This window comes from Lycorma delicatula, chromosome 8 (genome assembly GCF_047948215.1).
Source record: "Lycorma delicatula isolate Av1 chromosome 8, ASM4794821v1, whole genome shotgun sequence".
Classification (NCBI taxonomy): domain Eukaryota; kingdom Metazoa; phylum Arthropoda; class Insecta; order Hemiptera; family Fulgoridae; genus Lycorma; species Lycorma delicatula.
Window position 1 is genome coordinate 100,040,653 of NC_134462.1, and position 18,712 is coordinate 100,059,364.

An 18,712-nucleotide genomic window follows, 5' to 3' on the forward strand; every position below is an offset into this window, starting at 1 on the left:
AATATATATATTTTTTTTAATTTTCTTAAGGAGATAAAAATAAATCTTTACTCTTAACATCTATTAGAAACAATAAATGATCATTAAAACTAAAGAAGTTCTTATATGGTTTCCCAGAAATACGTTTAACTCAACCGTAGAAATTCTAAGAAAAAAAGAGATAAAACTCTATGAATAATTCTAAGAAAAAAGAGATAAAGATCTATGAATTTATACAGTTATATCCTCCTAACTCGGTCTAGAATAAAAATAAGTTTTATATATTACGGATATCTAAATAAAGGAAAAAAAAGATCTGAATCACTCCTATGAGGAAAAAAAATTTTTATATGAAAATTCTGTTGTATAAAAAGCGTAAGGAAGAAACACCCACCACTATTTTGTAACATTATTATTCAGAATCTAACTCAAAACCATTTAAATAGCTATAATATAGAAACTTGTAATCTAAATATTATAAAATATTTTTAAAACCGAAAAAATTGAATATAACAAAAACTGAACTCTACATTCAACTAATTACATTATCACGTGGACGTCATACTTATATAACTAATTTAACTGTCGACATTTTTTTCTCGATGTAAATAATTAAAATCAAATATTTAATTAGATGAGAACTTTAAACATTCCAATAGAAAAAAAAATGTTGGAAATACAATAATACAAAAATCAAAAGGTCAAAATAATTTAACGAAAATTGTTCATGATAATGATAAAGAAAGCCTCACCAAACACTACAAATTTCTAAGATATTTTCAAATCGGCAAATTACGCCTAAAAGACAAAGCAGTTTTGAAAAAAAAAACAAATAACAACCTATTCTCATACACAATAAAAACGGTAAATTCGAATAAAACTTAGAGATGTATCGCACAAAACATTGTAACCACAGAAGATATAATACATTAGGAGGAATCCGATGAACTTACAATAAGATTCCTATAATTTAAGCGCGTATATTATTCTTCGGATTTCCCGAACCTAAACAGAAATACAGTCGATTTCAATCGATTGAATGAGTAAAATGAGAATTTTAATATACAACCTTAACCTTATACAAAATTAATTCTGGAACGAAGATTTCAAATACGCTCGTTATTAAATGATTTCGTAGCAAATGCGACTAAACAGTTTCTCTTCCCCCTTCGTCGTTAACTGACACGAACAGACTAAGCGCTTATAACCGAATTTAAAATAGAAATTCGACGGGGAAAATAATTGAAAGAGTAATTTGTAGTGAAAGCAAATTATCTTTGTACTCGTGTTTCTTTGCTCGTTAAAGGAAAATGGAAGAACTGTTTTTAATGTTAACTACATCGCCGTGAATTTAAATTTAATACAATTACGTGATTTCGACTTAAAAAAGATCCCTCCTCTTCACCTCTTTACCAGTAAATCTCGATTATTCTCTTTGTTGTTTGTTTATACGATGCATCTTGTAAATCTGCAAAACCACTTTATCCTTAAAAAAAGAAAAAAACAATCAAGTCTGTCATTATCAGCTAAAGTTACGAATAACAACATTCATTAAGTTCCACATAAAATGACATCCAGCTAATTTAGGAAAAATCGAAATCACTCCTTACAGAAATATCTTTTTACAACATGAAAATTGACTTATATACAAATTGAAAAACAAAAGCCCAAGAGAATAAATATAATAAAAAACAGTTGAGAATGGGCAAGAGCATGCGTTGTTAGAACAAAACTAGTTAAAATTTTAATACTAAACATACATAAAATTTGACCCCCATATTTACATACTTTCCTACGAGGTAGGACTAGGCCCGTCGATTCTATAGATTCTATTTTAAGAATCGACGGGCCCGTCGATTCTACTATTTTAAAGATTTTTAAAAATCTGAAATCAAATATTTTTAGATTTCGAAAAAATCTGTTCGTACTTTTTTACACTTCGATCAGCTTTTTCTTCAACTTTCCGATGATAAAAAAAGTATGTTTAAAAATGAAAAGCACCTTCTTTTAATAATTGTTGAGTCTTTATCCGAATCCGAAGCAGTTATGAAATTCCAAGAAAACTGAACGGAAGAAAAAAAAGCGCGCACATACAATCTGTTTATATACGAAAATTGATCGTTAATTAAAAATATGAAAAAATATATGCGGGCAAAAGTAGAACAGATTTTACGAAATAAAAAAGTTCGTTAATTTCGCGCACATCATCACCTAAAATACGGTCAATTTGGAATCTATGCCGGCAGCTGCGCAATGTCCAAAAAGAAAGAAATGATGTGCTAAAATAAAAATATTTGATACCTAACTTTATGAGTCTTCGTCTAATTTATGTTAACAAACAGTCAATTTTCCAAAGAAATATTATCCATCAAAAGAAAAGAGAAATATTATCGGCAAAAAAATTCGTAACCTTAGAAAATATATATGGGTTATCGTATATGATATTTCACAATACATAAATAGTTAAGATCGTGGGAATTGCCTTATATAAGAGTTGTAATTCAGGAGAGTTCGTGATACATTAGTTTAGAATCTTTTTTACTTCCTTATACGAAGTAAAGGAAGTATTATAATAGCGAAAAATTTCGGTTTCCAGATTTCAACAGAAATATCCATTTTGACCACCCCTGAATCCATGTTGACTATTTTCAGCGTGACGTCTGTACGCACGTATGTATCCTGCATAACTGAAAAACGATTAGCCGTAGGATGTTGAAAATTTGGATTTAGGACTGTTGTACCAATAGTTGCGCACCTCACACCTCTTTTGATTGCGATCGACTGGACCAAAAGTATCTAAAAAAGCCCAAAATCCAAAAGATTTGGACTTTTTCTTAACAGCAGCAATAAGCCCTCATTGAGAGCTTTTTGTCGATATATCATAAGTGGTACTTATTTTCATTGGTTCCAGAGTTATAGCGGAATAAATTTTTAATTAATGAAATATTTGGATATTACAAGAGGAAGGCACTTCGGTTCTAATCATATTTCATCTTCTTTTTTTAATTTAAATATATTGATTTATTAATAATTATTAACTTCCGATTATAAAAAACTTTTACTATAAATAATAACAATAAAAAAAGATATGAAAAAATATCAGAAGTTATTAATGAAATAAAATCTTATGTACCTTTAAAAATGAGTATATATAATTTAATAGGCGTATAAGGAAGTCATGTGGTGTCCACATCAAATTTTGTTTTGTAGTTTTTATAGCTTTTTGTCAGTCAAAAAATTACCTTTTTTTGTGACTGACAAAAATGTTATTATTGTACTAGTACACTATTGTAATTATTTAAATAAATTAAAAATTTCACAATATTTTATTATTTCGGCTAGGACTATCGTGATTGAGCTGAGTGTTATTTTTTGCCCTGCCTAGCATTGTCACTTTAATATTCGTAGTTGACGCGTTTCGGAGTTATCTCTATTCTCAAAAGAGTATTACATTTGAGAATTGAGGTATCCGAAACGTATCACTTTCGAAAGTAGTGACAATGCTAGGAAGGGCAGAAAATAACACACAAATCAAATTATCTAAGTAAACATTCCTTACTTGAGTTACACTTGCAATACGTCCACGCAGATGTAACATTTTTTTTCAAAACTATCTTTATCATCTAACAATCGTTTTAAAATTCCTTGATCCTGATGAAACAGTATTTTGAAGTATTAATACTGTTTGTTTACTTTATTTTAATGTCGAGATATCAGTTTTAAAATTGTTGTACTAATACTCAAATCGGTTAGTTTAAATGGTTTTAGGGAAACCCGCTCTCCCCAGATCGTTAAATACCTAGCTCTATTAAATAATTACGTAAGATTATCTGTGATATTATTTTGTAAAAACATGTCCACCGATAGTTGAAATTCAGAAAAATCTATAAGCAGATATACAAAAATACGGACTGTTTACAAAACAATTACATCCTAAAACAAGACAATTGGGCGTACGGTAATGTGAAGTAAGCGATTAATTGGCGGAAGGTCGGCCGTAAAGTAAGGAGTGCGTATTATGACGTACTGACAGCTAACGATGAACAGCGGTATACCTGTCTAATAATAACCGATCCCGGGAAAACAAAGCTGCAGTATTAAAAATATTTACGGCACTATGTATGTAGTATGCGTGCACACGCACGTGTGTAAATATACACACGCGCGCGCACAACATATCTTTTTTTATTACATTGAACGTATCGCTTTAACTGAAATTAACAAGGAAAAGAATCATGCAGTATACATTACTATTATTATTATTACAGAAAATTCAAGGGGCTAGGAATAAATTCAATTCTAAAAATTCACCGTAAAATTACAGCTAATACTTAAAATGATGACATATCGATGAAATCCATGTAAATTTACGCATAGAATTATGTAAATATAATCCAAAAAGATGTGAAAACATTTATGTTCTTAATATTTACTTTCCCGGCATTATAGTTCTAGAGCTGTGCCGCAAAAAGCAAAATACGGTGATCGGTCAAAAAATTGGGTATGGGGTTTTTGCATTTCTCGAATTTACATGACCCCCAGATCCCAAAAAACAGAAAAAGTGAGCGTAATATTCGTACGTATGTTGGCGTGTTTTATGGATATGCTGTTGGAGTTGTGAACTTTCGACTGAATAAAGCGATTTTTACGAAATATTGTACAGAGACTCGTGTATAAAGGTCAATTTTTAAATTTTGGAGTGAATATCTGTAAGAAGGTGAGGGGGGTTTTGAGAATCAAGCTTCTCAAAATTTTGCAAACATAACCTCAATTTATATTACACCTAGTATACGCGTGCATGCGTATGTTATTTTTTAAAATGTCCCAAAATGTCCCCTTCCTTACAAGCCGGAAACGGTACCACCTTTTTATTTATTGCATATTTTTAACCAAATTTTTTCTAATACCATTCTAGACATAATAGTAATGCAATGCCTTAAGAAATTACTTTGGGAGAAATACTATGGGTGGGGGGGACCGATAAAAGTTTAAAAATATAGTTTTTTGAATTTTTCAAGACTTCTTGGATTTATTTAATAGTAATAAAGTTTATATCGTGGAATTTTGTTTAGAGTTTCTTCAATTTAACATAGTAAATGTAAAATAAATAAAAAAATTTCTTTCAAGTTGATTTTGAAGGTGGAGAGCAGAAAAAAAATTATTGAATTTTTATAACTTTGGTTAATGATAATTTTACAATATAACTTCATCGTAAATTACCCCAATTAAAAAAAAATCTTAGGTAACTTTTCACTTAAAATCACCTTCTACTGTATAAGAATAAATAATATAACAAACAGCAATAAAATACTACAACCTTGTCAGATTTTCGCAACGTTTAAAAAAATTTCTCTAAAATTACTGCCAAATCAAAAAACAAAAATACATTTTACATATTTATAAAATTATAATAAAACTAGAAAAGATTGTAATATATAATACGCTACTAGGATCAATGTATGTGTACTGATTAGAATGGAATACTGATTAGATTAGGACACGATCGGTACATTTCCCTAACAATTTCTACTGGTTACACAGATCGTTCAAATGCATATATCGTGTTTGGATAAATTTCAAGTTACGCGTCCAAATTTATTACAACAAAACAAAAGTAATCGTCGACTGATAATCGTGTACTTTGCATTATATTTAAAAATAACTATTTACATCAAATAATAAGATTATTCTTATTTCTTTGAAATCGAAATTCTATTTGTACAATTTAAATTAAAGGTTATCCGGTTTAAGTTTATAATTATTAATGAAAATACATGGATTCGACGTAAGCTGACGTAAATTATTAAACGACGTAAGCTGTTTATTAAATTAAAAACTACATAAAGGATATAACGAATGCTCATCGACGAATAAACTAGAATATGAAAAGATCGCTAACATGAAAACTGTTCTTCCACCGTATCTATAAGTGATTCATCTGAAAGTGAAAGGATTTCATTTAAAAAATATAGAATTTTCAATATCTACAGGCCCGGACAGAAATTTTCCTGTACAGAAATAAAATAAATCGAACAATTATCGGTTAAATAATCGCATCAGAATGTATCATATCAATACAATTTATAAGTACACTAACAGGAACAGAAATAAATCTATAAAAAAAAAATATTTGTAGCGTTTTTAAAATTTGAGGATAAATAAAGATATATGAAAAGTAGAAAAGAGTCAGAATTTAGTTTCACAGGAGAAAATTAACGATTAAATCGATCGATAATGATACGAAATGAAAAGGCTCAAGTCGATCGAATAAAATCCGTGAACAACGGTTATAGATCGGTCGAATATTTCCAAATACTATACACTATTACGAAGGATAGGCGACATCGTTCCTTTACGAATCCTGGTATCTGTTCTCGGTGGCTCTTTAGTTTATAATGTTAAAATATTTTTTGTAGTACAACATATTTAAGCAGATCGATACAAAATCTTAGGTCGGTAATGGACTGCACCCAAACCTTGGGAAAAATGCCCTCATCTTAGTAAGAATTTTTTCTACGATTCCTCAGAGGATCGGTAGTATTTTATCGGTCTTTCCCCTTTCCTTCATCGTTTCTTTTTTATCATTTTTCGGTACTAAGGGTGAAGAGAACTCCTTATCTACCCGGATAATCTCGTTTCCTTGCCGGTGGCTGGTGGTTTCTCGATAAACCTGAAGCTCGAGTGCCTCGGGGGAAAAGATAAGCCCACCTAATTTTTGTTAAAATAAAATAATATATGTTGGAAGAACTTATTTTAAAGTATTAAATGTCAAAAGGGATAAATATGAAAATGAAAACCAATTTTAATACGTGAAGCGTGTAAATAAGGATATGGTAGTAAATAATTCAAGATAAAACCATTAGACAGGAATACAGACTGCACTTAAAACCGGCAATCGATTGGTGACATATACATCTTTCGGCTGGGGGTTCGATTCGCATCTGGGGCTTAGCACATCTCATTAAATGCATTATATTCAATACGTAAGAAAGCTAAGTATTATTCTACATCGTAAAATTTTAATGCGTAATCGGTGCGGATCGGCGTTTTAAAAGTTTATTAATATAAATCCAATCGAAAATACCGAATTAAAACGAGAAACACTTTTTATATGATTCATTTGTAGTTTTTTTTTCAAAAATTTATTTTCCCAGTAATATGCAAAATCTATATTTAAGGAAGAAATAGTATAAAAATAGGAACAGACGGTATCCGCGTAGGGTAACTAACTAGTAACTTTAGAACATTAATCAAACTCGCTTCAGCGCGTTCCGAAAAGTTTTATCTTCTAATAAAAGTACGATTACACAACGACAGATTTCATATATAGCATTTGTCCCTTAATGTGTTTTATCACATGCAACCGAAAATTTCACGATACGAAACAAATATATTAATTATCAGTGGATTTTAATTCCCATTATGTCAATCGATGTTAATGTTTGACGCATAATTGATCAAATTCTCCGTGGTGGAGTAGTAGCGCCTTTCAATCGGGCTCGCCGGTTCGATCTCGTTCAGGCACGACAACTTTCATAAGCAACAAAATTCCATTTCCATGATCCCACGTAAAACCTTCAAATCTTCTACGGTGAAGTTATGAATTAATTCAATAAGAAAAAAAAATTTACTTTCCATCTATACGCAATAAAACGTAAATAAAAAACGAAAACAAGACAAGCTTAATAACACTTGACAGAAATATTTTTTTTTTTACATTGTATCCTAAGTAGTGATTTTTTTTCATTTATTCATTTTTAATTGATGAATCAATTCACCACAGAAGCTTACAAAAACAAAGAAGATCTTGAGAGATTTCAAATCTCTCAAAATTTGTAGTTTATGAAAAATTGCCATAACTGAGCGGGAAATTCGAACCCGGGGATCACCGTGTTAATAATAAATTTCAATTAATACTTTTTCAACATCATTTATTCCGTTTTAATTTAATTGTTTTTTTTTTTTTTTTTTTATTTACGTGTGTACATTTTTCGCACCGTCTACTGAAAATCGTTGTTTAACAATAGAAAGGACCGTCTAGGTTTAGATTTTAAATACAATTTTTGTAAAGGGCTCTAGACCGTGATACTGTTTTCAAATTTATTTCATAATAGTTTAATAAAAATCTTAATTAGTAAATAAACAAATGAACCGACAAAATATGTATCGGTTAATCCACTGTAAAATTGTTTAACCGCTTACAGGAGATTTGGCACGAGAATATTACTTCAAAAATCGATATATTCATTCAATGCCAAATAACAACTGTGCTAATCCAACCGGGTCATGTGCGGAATAAAGCGGTTTCTTTATAGAGCCGAATATAACGTTACAAATCGAAATTGTAAGTCTAGTAAACGCAAGGGATATTCAGCTTTACTAAAATTCATTAAATAGATAAAGAACATCATTACTACCAAAGAAGGTGATTCTGATATATGCCTCTTAAACATCCGGCGTTTTATATGCCTCACAGCCGTAAAAAAGCAGACAGTGTAAACCATTAAATAACACTTCCCTTCTCTATCGGAAATTAATATATTAAACATACTGTATCACGTAGGCAAAGACATACAAGTAATCGGTACGATCCATTAAAAATCTGAAAAGATCGATAGAATAATACGAAATGAGAATCTAAAAAATCAAATATAGATTGTAACGGACCTAGTAACGAATTCCTGCCAATTAATAGGAAAGTAATAGGAAATAATATAATAATGGTAGAAATCCAGAAAGGGGCTAAACGAAACCCTTTCAGTAAAGCTAACAAGCCTGTTTAACAATCGTCTTTTATAATACTACTCGCTGACACACCTAAACAAATGTTTTTCCGTGAGAAGAGTTATCGGTCCAGGGTAGGGATTCCATGGGAATGAGTGAGGTCGGACGATCATTTTCACCCTTCGAGTTGGGTCCGATCCGGCAGGAAAGAGGATAGGAGTACAAATATTCCGGGGAAGACAAGTTGAAATTACTCTAAGCGAGACGACATGATGCGAGTCTGCGAGATGTCAGTCAGAGAGTATTCTGCGAGGAGGACAGTGAAGGAGCGAATCTTTCTCTAGTGTGAATTATATTCGACGAGATTAAGATGACGTCACAAGTAAGTCCCGTGCAGACAGTACACGAAAATAAAAAATCGTTCGGTGAGTTACTGTTAGACTGTAAATGAAAGAGATAATGAACTAAATTTCTTTCATAAATTATCAGGGTATTTTTATTTGAGAACAGCAAAGGTATTTGCAGTAAAACAACTTTATACCTGTCTTATACACTGTACTACTATTGTTAATACAAGACTAGCGGTTAAAAGTGTTAGGACTAGCGTCCATGCTAATATCTTTTGTCAATGTGACTGAATTATACTTAACTACTAGTAAATAAATCCCGACGATTACTTAAATTCTGTTTTGAATGTAATCACTGTTAATTATTATTATTTTTGCTTGCTTTGTCATTATTATTTTGATTATTATTGTGGTTGTGATTATTACTTTTTATGATTATCGTACTATTATTATTATTATTATTGATCTGTCTGGTTTTACTTATGTTTTTAAACTAATAAATTGTAATTATATAAACTTTTTTTTTTTAATTGTCAATTTCTGAATATCCTAATCGAGCCGCAAACAAGCGACTATATATATATTATACACGCTCACACACACACACACATATATCTTTTTAATTAGACTGTCAATAAATTTCAATCAGTTATCCATTTTACATAATTATTACAACATTACATTACATTAGGCATTCGAAACTTTTTTTTTCTCTCTTTTCCTGTTTAGTCTCCGGTAACTACCGTTCAGATAATACTTCAGAGGATGATATGTATGAGTGTAAATGAAGTGTAGTCTTGTACAGTCTCAGTTCGACCATTTCTGAGATGTGTGGTTAATTGAAACCCAACCACCAAAGAACACCGGTATCCACGATCTACTATTCAAATCCGTGTAAAAATAACTGACCTTACTAGGACTTGAACTCTGGAACTCTCGATTTCCAAATCAGCTGATTTGGGAAGACGCGTTCACCACTAGACCAACCCGGTGGCTTTAGGGGTTCGAAAACTAACAAGAACAAAATTAAATTTAACAGGTTTAAAAAAGTAGATTAAAAAAGGATGATTAATCGGTAAGAGGACTGTCTTCAAACAAGTTTACTAAAACTACACCTAACACGATCAACAAAAAACAGAGTCTTCTATAAATATAAAAGGTTGCCGAGTTAAGTAAAAGTAAAATTGCCAACGGCAGAAACCACGACTAGCACAAAAACCGATCGTGTTAGAACGTCAAAGTTAAACGAAGTTGGGCTAAGCCATGCCAACTTTTAAATTGGCGATCGGGTAATATCGCTATAATAAAAAAGAACAGCTAACTAATCGATTCGGGTGCAACGATAAAAAAAATAGAGAATAACAATAAATGTAACATAAAAAGAAACCGGGGGAAAATTACGGAATCAAACGAAACAACAAAAAAAATTATTTCATTAAATGCAGTTAATTAATTTTAAACAGAATAACCGAGAGTTAGTTTCGTAACGTTAATATAACTGATTTTAACTTTAAAACCTCACTCAACTATTGTACAAGAAAAAAATAAAATAATAATTACCTCATCATACCATTTGTACTATAAGCTGCAAAATAACAACTAAATTCTAAATTATATTTGTTATATACTGACACAGATTATTATTTGAAAGCTCAAAATTCCTTTTAACAACCATAAACAAACATTAACTAACACAATAGAGAACAAACAAATAAAAAACTGCAACATTTAAGGACAGTTAGTTGTACAATGTTTTTTTTTTCCACAGATTCAAGATTTATGTTCAAACTCAAAAGAATTTGTTGGGACAGTTGTTAAGATATGAATATCAAAACTGGGGAAGATTTTTTTCAGTAGTTTCGAAGAATAGTAAACCCTAGCTGAACGTCATGTCTTTGTTTATTATACTCGCAAATCAATATAGGAGAGACACTTATTTTAAGATAGCAAACTTCTTCCTTCATAATTTGCAAAAGGAAACAATATCCAATCAAAATTATATTTTAAATCATAAGGGATGCACACGGTCATCTTGCTAGAGAAGGAAAACGTTTACTACTCAAATATCAATGTTTGAAAATCTAAAAGTATATTTATTTAACGGTGGTAGCAGTAATAATTATGAATTTTATTTATTCCATAAAATCATAGGTGTATTCAGGTATGAGTACATGCTTCACCGGGATAATAGCCTCAACCGGGAGGTGAATGCTCCCTTCTAATCTTGAACGAATTACGGAATGTACTTACAAATTTAAAGTCTTCTAGCCCGGGTTTGATGGAATATTATATTTTCATACGGCAGCTCCCAGATGAAGGTCTCCATCGCCTCTAAGGAAGGAAGGAGTGTTTCCGGATGTCTGGAGGGAGGCTGTAGTCATCTCTGCCTACGCCCAACCGTGACTTCATTTCGGCAGAGAACTACCGTCGAATTGTCTTAAGGTGATGGAAAAGATGATAAGTAGCAAACTGAAATGGCATCTGGAAGGAATTATGTTCTCCCCATACCAACACCGGTCCAGACAAAGAGATCTATCATGGATCAACTTGTATCTATACAGATGGATGTCTGCGAGGCATTTGTCTCTAAGGAGCCTTTCCTTGCAATGATCTTAAGACATTAAAAAGACTTACGAAATGGTTTGGAAAGAGAGGATAATCTTTGTCTTATTATAGAACGGTGTTAACAGGCGTTATGTTGAACTTTGCAGCTAATTTTCTGCGAAAACGGACGATCCGTGTTAGGGCTGATTAGTCTTTGAAATGAAAAATGAAGTTCTGCAGGGATCTGTCACGCTCTTCTCGGTGGCTATTAATAGGACAGTAGATGGAATCACTCCGCCGGTGAAAAGAAGTATCCGCTGACATCACTATTACCTCTAGAGACAAGAAAATCTAAACTACTAGGGAAAAAATGCAGAATTCACTGAACTTAGTGCGGCTTCAAATTACGAGTAACTAAGTCAACATTTATTGTTTCCACTAGACAGCTAGACAGATGAGATAAAGGGAACAAACGAGATTAAAGTTCTAGATGTAAGTTGAGTCGGTCGAGCAACATTAAGAGTACACAGATTATAAACAAACGATGAAAACAAAATTGCCAAGAATATTTTTTTTTAAATAGTACACAATTTTTATTTATTTATAAATAAAATAAATATAAATAATAATTTTTATGTATTTTCGTTTCATAAAAATTCGAAAATTTAAGTTTAAAAAGATCTCGGTTTACGCGTTTTATAATTTTTATATTCACTTTTTGTAACAAGTTATGATTTTTTAAATTGCTTTTTTAAATTTAAATGATTTCTCTCTACTCGAAAAATCAAAATTTTTTTTGAAAATGATATGCCATCGACCAGAAAAATATTAAAATAGCTTTTCTCTACACATATATATATTATTTATATACATTTCATTGGATTTCTACATTTAAAGATAGTAACTCAACATGAGCATATTATCATGCTAGTTTGCCATCACGACTTCAGACGCCACCAGTTTAATATTTTTTTCTAAAAATACTATAACCATGTTTTACTTAGAAAAAAAACCCATTCGCAAAAAACACATACATCAAAATATAAAAAACGAGATGGAGAAAAATCGTCACAGATATTTTCTGATCAAGGTGATTTCAAAAATTGGTATAATGTAACCGATTGTCGTTCAGTTATACATTAGAATACGATTGTCTAGATTTAAACAAAAATTCATTAGACACCACTTTTATTAATCAAGTATGGTGATTTTAGTCAAATAATTTTATTGGGAATTTTTTTTATATAAAAGACTTTTTTATATACAAATTTAACCGAGGCCAAATTAGGTATTGCACATTTAAAAAAGTTCAATTTACCCTGCTACTATTGTTATATAATACCAATAACACATTTATTATATTTAGAGAAGTTGAATAATACAGTAATTCACAGATTAGATATTCACATAAAAATTTCACTAATTGTTATTGAAAAATTATTATTTATTGTATTTTTTTTTTTACAGAGGTTAATAATTATTAATAAATCAATATATTTAAATTAAAAAAAAGGAAATGAAGTCGGATTCGAACCGATGTGCCTTCCTCTTGTAACATCTAAATATTTCATCAATTAAAATTTTATTTGGCTATAACTCTGGAACCAATGAAAAGCTGTTGAGAGCTTATTATTGCAGTTAAGAAAGTCCAAAATCGAATTTTTTGGGGATTTTGGGAATTTTTTGTCATATCGATTGCAATTAAAAGGGGAGGTGCACTACTAGATGCTACAACAGTCCTAAATCCAAAATTTCAACATTCTAGGCTAATCGTTTTTGAATTATGCGAGATACATACGTACGTACAGACGTCACGCCGAAACTAGTCAAAATGATATTTCTGTTGAAATTTGAAAACCGAAATTTTTCGCGATTACAATACTTCCTTTACTTCGTACAAGGAAGTAAAAATCGATTTACAATATTAAGTAATGGCACAAAAACTAAAGGCTAGTATGTATAGTTTAGGTAATTAAGTCATTATCAGGGATTTCAGGTTATAAATTATATATATATATATATATATATATATGTTCAGGTTATAAATTATTTATCAGATATATATGTTCTAAAGTACGGGACCAGTTACATTACTTTTTACTTTTTAACCGTTGAACATAGAAGAATGAAATTTAGCAAATGCTTCTCTACCTCAGGTCTATTTATTTTTTGGTATGAGAATTATTATATTATGAGAATTATACCTAAAGCACCCAGATGGGCCACATATTATTCTACGCGGTCCACTGTATAAACATACACAAACACATACTCGAGTACACATTTCTATAAACATATATTTTGTTTGGGTTCCATTAGGTTTAAGCATCCATTTATAATTAATAAATATTCAATCATCTTAAATTTTCTACTGCATTTAATGAAACAATTTAATTTTCGAAATGTTGACCGAAACTTCCCTCATCTATTAATGAAAGATTTTTTTTTCTTTCACTGCCAATATTATTTATTTATATTAAATGTGCTATCTCTATTAATATAATCTGCTGAATACTGAACAATTAACAATGAAGAAAGCGAAAATGTGACACCTAGATATCGTTTTTGTTGAAACTGTGAACACCGTCCGTCCAATATTTAAAAATACTAAAGTTAAAGATAACTCAAATTTTAGATTCTTCTTCTGGCCACGGTTAGATTAAAATCTATCTTTGTAATGTCTTCATGGAAAAAAATTATTTACTTATAAACTTACAAACATACTGTTAATTATGTATTAAAAAATAAAAAAGCGTAAGATAATAAAAGCTGCTGTAACATGATTCCCAATTCTCATAGTTTTACTTATACACCATCTCTCTATTGAATTTTAATAATAATCTAATAGCACCAATGACCGATATAAGAATAAATGTCAACAAATAAAAATGGGTGTGCCCATACACTCTATATATATATATATATATATATATATATATATATATATATATATATATATATATATATATATATATATATATACATGTCAATATGAATCAAGATTAAAATTTTTAAAGTTATTAAGAGAATAAAAAGTTCTTCAAATAAGCGTAATCTCTTAATTTACTAATGTATGTATGTGTATGCTCGCGCACCGGTGGGGGGGGGGGAGATAATGGAGTAGTATATTAGTCAATTTTACACATTTAATTTATTAATACTAATTGCTACCTTAATAACAAAACAAATCACGAATTTGCATTTGAATTAAGGAAATTATTTACTAAAAAAAAAAACCCCTAGATGTTGCTCAAAAAACGCAACATTTCATCAGAACGGATCAACGCCCACCTCTTGTTTCTCTATACACCTCTATATACAACGATGTTCCCGCTTTATTGCAGGCTGCAAATACTACGCGAACGCAAACGCAGCACGTTGGTGTATGCACAATGGTCTATCCACATCACATGTAAACCCGAAATCACTTCACCGATTTCTTTTTTTATTATATATTGAAAAATTTATAAGTTACAAAATCTCGCAAGAAGGGGTATATTTTTCATAATAAATACAACTGTATTATGCAAATGTATTGCAATTATTAGCCGTATCTATTCAGGAGTAATGTACCGGCATTTATAATAAAACAATTTAATAAAATTTAAAAAATAAACAACTAGATCGGTTCGGCTATGAATAACCGCTTAAATAATACAAACAATAAAAATAAATAAATGAATTCCTAATTACAGCTAACAGTAAAACGAAATGCAGATACATAATTTTGTCTTTATCGCTGTTTATATAATACATGTTATTAATAGATTACGAACCGAGTTATCACGAAAAGTTAGTTAGTACTTATTAAAAACGTTATCGACGTTTAACCTAGCGATCTCTTAAAGTAATTGATAACACGGATCGATATTTTATTTAATTATCTAATATAATTATTGTTACGTAAATAAAGATATAATATTAATAGTACAGGAAGCAATTTTTTTTTTTTAATTTGAAAATAAAAATTATTTGAGGGTTCAATATTTCATTAATATAACAGTTGTTTTCCAGAAAATAACAATTATTAATAGAAATATTAAGACTCCGGTGATAGAGATAATAATAAACTAACATTTTTGCGTAATTAATTTTTAAATTACGTCACGAATGAGAAAATTTTACTTTTTAAGTGTTTAAATGGAAAAAACAGTTTTTTTGTAAATCGATGTTATTTTTTTGGAATTACGTAATAATTTAATAGTTTATATATCAGGGAGAGTATTCTTCCCCCAAAAAAATTAATTGTAATATTACAATTAACTGAAGTATTGATATTAATTTATTATGTAAGAAAGTTTAGCATGTAAAATTTAATTACCGTTACAATATAAAAATTGAGATGCATGAATATCCAAAATAATCATTTTTTAAGAATGTTTTATGTTTTTTTTTTTAATCTACGTACATACAATTTACGAACGAAGAAATCGCGGGAGAAGCTTGATACTAGGTGCACCTAACATACATTCTAATCCGTAAATATTTAAAATGAAAACGACAAAAGTACGTGCACTAGGGCTTTTATTTCAATCGATATCTTAAATAAACGTTCATCGTACCAGTACGATCAAAAAATGTTATTTTCTTATTTTTAAATATTAAATAATAATAAAAAATACAGTATAAATCAATTGAACCAATGGAGAAATGTAATTCATTATCGATTGACCGATTCATTTTTTCGACATCCGACTGTTCCAACTAGATTCGTATTTAAAAATTACACAAGGAAAATCTTTTTAATTAGTTATTTTTTAATCGACCAGAAATTAAAGATTTAAAATTAAATATTTATTTTATTACTAAAATGTTATGTATACTTATACATAAAATTTTTTATTGTAAAAAAAAATAAAAAAACAGTTAATTACTTATATAGAGGATAAATCGCTTAAAAGTTTTTTTCTAAAAACAAAAACGGAAGTAATAAATTTTATTTTATCTTTATTAATAAATTATTGTTAAGTTCCTATTATTTCACATCCGAAATATATATTTCCTTCAACAACAGAATAATTTTACAATAGTTATACTGATAACACAATTTTAACTTTCCTACTCGTACTATTATAACAATAATAATAGTTTACTATATGAAAGGCGACTCACAGAACATAGAAATGTACGGGCTTTAAATATAATTATATTTAAATAATAATAAGAGGTAATTACAATAAGATAATTAATAGACGATCATAATTAATAATTTAATTACCTGACTTGGGGAGGAGAAGGGGATTATAATTTGTTTTTTAAATAAAATAAACCCATGTCAAAATATTTAACATAAACTCGAGTTTTTGTAATAATTAATTACAATTAAAAGTCAGATGCTAATAATTAACATATAATACAAATTAAAGTTGAAATTATTTTGGTATATAAAGCGTTAAAAATTTAATTACTAAATTTTGAAAAAAAAATTTTTTTAAATAATTCAAGTAATTAAAATCCTTCTAAAAAGTGCATTGTACATTATTATCGCCAGTACTTCTCACGAAAAAACTATGTTAATTTGTGTAACCGCAGAAATTGATGTTTTATTAATAAAAAAATTAATAAATAATAACCAGTAGGTTCATAAATTACAGGAAAATTCAAGTAGGAACGTGTGGATACGCGTAGAGAAAGTGTTGCTTGATTTTTAATCCCTATGTATCAACTGTTATCAGTCGTTTGTATGTAACACAATCGTATACAACGCACAATTAATATAAAATGAAATACGCAGGTATACGTAATTATATTTCATAATACATATTTTTAATCACGTAAAAAGCACATAATAAACCACAACACTTAAAATTGTTTTATAAACATAAATCGACCGATTTATTATGGATATTAATATTTGTAATCGATAGAATAACAAAACCGAATTAAAATCGAACACATGTAATGATGGTATATCCAGTCACCGATACCGAAAAACGAAGATGTAATAAATAAAGACATATTTTTTTCTTATGTAACACAAATTAAAAGATTTAATTTTTTTTAACACAAACACACACGGGCGATTGTACTTACCGCCTATGGGTAACCGACGCCATCGAGTCTTGCGGCCCTTTTTGCCCATTACTGGCCGTGTTAGACACCAACACCACTACGATGCACTCTCCACTCGTGGCCATGCGCACTGCCAGGCACTGAAACAAACAGCAAACCCTAGTTAGGTACGGGGAAATTTTTAAAACAAAAGGGAAATTTTGCACCGCACAGTGGCAAAGCGGTTTATAGTTATTTCCCCCTTCCACCACATACATAACTGATAACATTATTAGGCCACTGTCTTAAAACTTACTACATTAATACTTCCAAAATATACTACCAGCACTAAAAATAACAATTTCAAAAAATTATCTTTGGCCTTCTCTCTTTTTTTATTACATATATATATCATTTTATACTCAAGTGCCTTAGGATTTTTATATTCATTCTAATAAATTGCATTTCATAAATTAATGCAAGACATTTATTAAAAAAAGAAAAATATATACTAAATTAAATCTTAAAACAATTTTTAAATATATTTAAATCTTTTCAATAACATTTACTATTACTACAAGAGTTCATTCATTACTTGTTGGCACTGTATTCGTCATTCTTTCTTTTATGTTTTGTACGTATCGTACACAATGTAAACCCACAGAAAATAGAGACCAAATGTTCATAGAATTTAATTTCTTTTATTTGATATTATTATTATTACATATCGCATTGAAAAAGATAAATTTTTTAATTTTTATTTGCTATTCTATAGTTGTAATTTTTTTTATTACGGATTCAACTGCTAAGGTAGTTGGCCTAGAACAAATTTTTAGCGTATGAAAAAATGCCATGCCTAACCAGGATTCGAACCCGAGACCTAAGGATGAAAGGCCGAGACGTAGTCCCGATATTGATTGTTCTTTTTTTTTACATTCCCTTGTTTTATTATTTTCGTTTTATACCACTCGCAATCACAATAAGTATTTACACATACAGAATGTACTTCAAACAAGTAGTACTTAAAAATCTTTGCCTATCTACACAGTATGTGCATTGCATAATCATCACCAGAATACAATACATGTGTTCTCGCAACGTTAGTTTATTGTTTATAAAAAACATAT

At 29.7% G+C, this 18,712-nt stretch overlaps 1 protein-coding gene across 1 annotated transcript in view; it reads right to left on the reverse strand.

Annotated features, from left to right (window-relative positions):
* Positions 1-17,733, reverse strand: part of LOC142329347 (uncharacterized) — a 206,642-nt gene extending 188,909 nt beyond the window's left edge. Inside the window, exon 1 of the mRNA XM_075373843.1 lies at positions 17,628-17,733. Coding sequence (XP_075229958.1) covers positions 17,628-17,676 — 49 coding nt within the window. The 5' untranslated portion in view covers positions 17,677-17,733. The remainder of the gene's footprint in view (positions 1-17,627) is intronic.
* Between the last annotated feature and the right edge of the window lie 979 nt (positions 17,734-18,712).